The sequence below is a fragment of the Musa acuminata genome, chromosome BXJ2-11 (assembly GCF_036884655.1).
Source record: "Musa acuminata AAA Group cultivar baxijiao chromosome BXJ2-11, Cavendish_Baxijiao_AAA, whole genome shotgun sequence".
NCBI lineage: Eukaryota > Viridiplantae > Streptophyta > Magnoliopsida > Zingiberales > Musaceae > Musa > Musa acuminata.
The window spans coordinates 27,191,270-27,196,442 of NC_088348.1; the positions used below are offsets into that span (position 1 = coordinate 27,191,270).

Below are 5,173 nucleotides of genomic sequence, written 5' to 3' on the forward strand. Positions count from 1 at the left end.
AATGTAGTCCTTGTCAAAAAGCCTAATGGAAGCTGGCGGATGTGCATTGACTACACCAGTCTCAACAATGCTTGCCCAAAAGATTGCTACCCCCTACCGAAGATCGACCAGCTAGTCGACGCCACGGCCGGCCACGCCCGTCTCTCGTTTATGGATGCCTTCTCCGGGTACAACCAAATCAAGATGGCACCCGAAGACCAAGAACACACAGCTTTCCTCACCGAGCAGGGGATATATTTTTACAAAGTCATGTCGTTCGGGTTGAAAAATGCCGGGGCCACCTACCAAAGGACGGTGAACAGGATGTTCGCCCACCAGATTGGACGAAACATGGAGGTATATGTTGACGACATGATCGTGAAAAGCCAAACAGCCGAAGCTCATCCTTCCGACCTGGCTGAAACATTCGACACCCTGCGAAGGTTCGGCCTACGCCTCAACCCTGCCAAGTGCGCCTTTGGCGTAACCTCGGGAAAATTCCTTGGATTCATCATACACGAGAGAGGGATTGACGCCAACCCGGAAAAGGTCCAGGCTGTCATAGACATGCAGCCCCCTCGGACGATCAGAGACCTGCAACGCCTTAACGGGAGGTTAGTAGCCCTATCACGCTTCCTTTCCCGATCGGGAGATCGCTGCCTCCCCTTCTTCAAGGCCTTGAAGGATCCAAAAAACTTCCAATGGACGGCGGAATGTGAAAGGGCCTTCGAGCAGATGAAGCAACACCTGGCCAACCTCCCCCGACTCGTGTCAGTCTCCCCAGGGGAGAAGTTGAGCCTCTACCTCGCCGCCTCTCAGCACGCGGTCAGCTCGGTTCTGGTCAAGGAAAACTCCGGCGACCAACTGCCGGTCTACTATGTCAGCCACATGCTAAGCGGACCAGAGGGACGCTACCCGCCAATCGAAAAGCTGGCACTGGCGCTCGTCCTGTCAGCGCGAAGGCTCCGCCCTTACTTCCAGGCCCACCCGATAGAGGTAATAACTGACCGGCCGCTTCGGCTCGTTCTGTCTAAATTCGACGTTGCAGGGCGCCTCCTCAAATGGGCAGTGGAGCTCGGCGAGCATGACATACAGTACACGCCTCGGACCACCATTAAAGCCCAGTCCGTGGCAGACTTTATCGCGGAGCTGACCCCGAGTACAGGCGAAGAACTCGAGCCACCGCGTGACACGTGGACTCTCCACGTAGACGGGTCGGCCAACGCAAAGGGCGCCGGCGCAGGGCTGGTGCTGGTGACACCTGACGGCCGCTCGATTGAGCGCTCCTTCCGTTTCGGGTTCAGGGCTACCAACAACGAAGCAGAATACGAGGCTCTCCTGGCAGGGCTCCGATTGGCGCTGGAGATGCGGGTGACCGACATACGCGTAATCACCGACTCACAACTGGTGGCTAGGCAGCTCGACGGCGAATACGAAGCCCGGGACTCGACCATGGCGAAATACTTGGCACAGGTAAAAAACCTTGCCACCAAGTTCGTCCATTTTGGATTGTCGAATGTTCCCAGGAGCGAGAACCAGCGAGCCGACACCCTGGCAAAACTAGCGTCCGGCTCGGCCCCCAGGGCTCGACCCGAGACCGAAGAGCTCCCCCACCGAGCCATAGAGGTCGTCGCCACCGTCACGGACGACGCGCCGGCCACCTGGGTACAAGAGATGCTACGCTTCAAGCGAGACGGGACCCTACCCGACGACGAAACAGCGGCTCGACGCTTGCGTCGGACGCAGGCATGGTACTCTGAAGAAGGAGGACGGTTGTACAAGCGGTCTTTCTCGCGCCCCTTGCTGCGCTGTCTAGAGCCGAACGAAGCCCGGACAGTTCTGTCCGACATGCATGAAGGGGCCTGCGGGGAACATATGGGCGAACGAGCCCTGGCGCACAAGATACTCCGACAGGGGTATTACTGGCCGACCATGCGCCAGGACGCGAAAGCTTTCGTGCGGCGATGCAGCTCATGCCAGGAGCACGCCCGCATCGCCCGACAGCCGGCGGTCCTGTTCACCCCCGTCGACTGTGCTTGGCCATTCGCGCAGTGGGGGCTGGACATACTCGGGCCTCTCCCACCCGCCTCCGGCCAGCGGAAGTACATCATCGTAGGAGTGGACTACTTTACCAGGTGGGTCGAAGCCGAGCCCCTAGCCACCATTACGGAGTCACAAGTGGAAAGGTTCGTGTGGAGAAACCTCATAACACGGTTTGGCCTGCCCCAGTCCATCGTCACCGATAATGGACCTCAATTCGCCGGCAAGAGGTTCCAAAAGTTTTGCGCCGAGCACAAAATTCAGCTGAGATTTAGCTCGGTGGCTTACCCCCAGGCAAACGGGCTAGCTGAAGTAACCAACCGGTCTATCGTCGACGGTCTCAAGAGGAGGGTGTCCGCTGCCCGATCAGCTTGGATCGAAGAGCTCCCGAGCGTCCTGTGGGCGCTACGCACTACCCCCAAGACCCCGACCGGGGAGTCTCCCTACAGCCTCACGTTCGGGACCGAGGCCGTATTACCATCCGAAGTAGCCGTCCCAACTCCGCGGACAGCAGGCTACAGCGAAGAGGCCTCGTGTGAAGGACTCCGATCCAACCTGGATCTGCTCGAGGAAAGACGGGCCAGCGCACACCAGAAAGCTCTTTCTTACAAAAGAGCCGTGGCAAGGGTCTACAACCGGAGGGTGCGACCCCGGTCGATAAAGATTGAGGACCTGGTCCTGCGCAAAATCGAGGTCAGCCACCCAACCCAAGTAAGGGGGAAACTGGCCCCGAAGTGGGAAGGACCCTACCGGGTCATCGGAGTATCCCGACCGGGGACGTTCCGACTCGCAACAATGGATGGCGACCCCGTGCCCCGGACTTGGAATATACAGAACCTTAGAAAATACTTCATCTGAAGACACGGGCACTACGCAAACACGAAAATCAGAAGAAAAGAGCATCTTATTAAAAAGGAGGGGATACAGAACCATAACCATGAGGAACAGAAACCAAAACTCATACAGAAAACCCCTCACACCCTCGACCTCGACTCCGACATACAAAAAACAACGCTCATCACTCTCCTGGAGTCTTCGGGCGGTCGTCGAATGGCACGTCCTCCGGCATGTCCACCTCAAGATCCACGGGATGGGAGGCAAAGGGATCCCTTTCCACCTCGGAGCCAGGAGGGCATGAGCCGAAGCGACCTAGGGCGATTCTGTATCCGTACTCGTAGGATACTCGCCCCATTCGGGTCAATCCAAGCTCGAAGTTCTCGGACTTCTTGTAAGCTTCGATCGCCTCTTTATCCTTCGACGGGCGAAGGCGGACCTCCTCGGCTAGCGCGTCCGAAGCTGCGCGGGCTTCAGCCTCGGCCTTTTCCGCCCTTTTGGTAAGGCCAAGCGCCTCCGACCTCAGTAGGCGCAGCTCCGCCCGATCCAAACGGAGAAACTCTTCGAGTTCCTTGACCGAACTGCCCGATTGCTCGAGCTCCGCCTTCAGGCGCGCCACCTCCTCCTCGGAGTCGGTCGTGCGTTTTTCCGCGGCCGCCACCGCTTCTGGGCCCGACCCGGCCCGAACTTCCTCTAGCTGGTGGCACAGCTCGGAGTTGCACTCGCTGAGGTTCCAGATTACCTGGCCAGCATCACGCACTCGGTCCATCAGCGCCGTCGAGTAGTGGAGGCCCTACCGCAGAAGAAAGAGGGTCAACGCACGGTCACAAAGACACTTGAAGTTAACAAAACACTTACCAGTGTCAAAAACCTCCCCGCCTTGATGAGCATAGCCTCCGAGGGCAGGGTGTATAGGTCCCGAGCCAAGTCGGGGTGGAGCACGCCTCGAAGAAAAGCGGCCGAGGGATCTCCCCCGGCCCATACCTTGTCCCCCCGGGATAGCCCTTTCCAACGGGCGACTAACGGGTCGGAAGCCTCCCCCGGAGGAAGCTCGCCCATAACCAACGACCATAGAGGCTCGTCGGCCCCCGTGCGTAGCCCGCACAGGTCGTCCACCGTAGGCAGGCTCGACCTCTTCCCGGCCGCCCCTTGGCTAGACCCGTCCACTTGGGAAGGCCCGTCATCCCGAACGGCCCGCTTTGTGCCAACGGTTGTCGAAGGGAGGGCCCCCGCCTTGGCTTTCCCGGGACCAGCTGTTTTCGCCTTCTTTGACGGGCGCCCCTCCAGGATCTCTAACGGAGCGTCCGCCGAGCCGGGCAACGGGTCGGCTGAGGGATGCGGAGAGAGAGCGGCGGACGGGCGTGGGGAAGAAGCCGACGACGAACGGCCACCGCGTAGTGACAGAAGCTTCATTCCTACAAAGGAAAACAAGCAAACTATCACAAACTGTGGGAACAGGCGAGACACGAAGAACACCCGCTATAAACGTACCCCCGAAAGCCGGGCTAAGGCCCGCCTCGGCCAGCCACTCCTCGGTCATAGCTCGGATGGCCTGAGAACCGGGAAGGATTGCCCGAAGCCTCTTCAGGTCCCGACGCTCCTCGTCGTTCAAGTCCGAGACTGTGTTATCTATTACCCTCACTGCCCACCGAACTCCGAAGCCCCAATCCTTCGACCAGCTAATGTAAAAAAACCGCCCCTTCCACCCTTTGTTATTCGAAGGGGCCCCCCCGACGCGAAAGCCGGTCCGGGCTGACACGAAATAGCCCCCCGGCCCCTTGAGAAGGCGAAAACAAGAGAGAAAGAGGTTTCGGGTAGGGGTGATGTTAGCATAATAACATTCCCCTAAGAACGCTACTAGGTAACGCCATGAATTAGGCGCCACCTGGGAAGGCGAAATCCGCCACAGAGAAAGACAGGAGACAATGATAGGGTGAAGGGGAAGGCGCAACCCAGCCTCTAGGGCATCTTGAGTCAGCGCGAAACCTTGAGGGACCGGGTCGTACGACCGCTGCCCCGGATCGGGTGCGACCAGAACAAACTCCTCCGGGATGTGAAAACGCTCCCGGAGCTTTTCCAGCAACGACCCGCTCACCGCCGAGTCGAGGTCGTGCGGCCACATTAGAGCCTCAAGGGCTCGCGCCGCCTCCTCGTCTGGGGAGGGCGGAGGCGTGCGCTCCCGGGCTCTATCGAGGGACAAAGGTGGAGAGACAGGCGAGAGGGGCATCCTTACCGGCTTGAGAACGAACAAGAGGGACGGCGAGAGAGCGACTGGGGAGTGACGGCGTAGGAAAGGAGAAGGCGCGATGACAGAAAGGAC

At 59.2% G+C, this 5,173-nt stretch overlaps 1 protein-coding gene across 1 annotated transcript; it reads left to right on the forward strand.

Moving 5' to 3' along the window:
• The first annotated feature begins 249 nt into the window (after window positions 1–249).
• LOC135627577 (uncharacterized) lies at window positions 250–2,877 on the forward strand. Its single transcript, XM_065133699.1, has 2 exons — window positions 250–2,030; window positions 2,115–2,877. The coding sequence occupies exons 1-2, from the start codon at window positions 250–252 to the stop codon at window positions 2,875–2,877; spliced, it is 2,544 nt and encodes an 847-aa protein (XP_064989771.1).
• The last annotated feature ends 2,296 nt before the right edge of the window (window positions 2,878–5,173 follow it).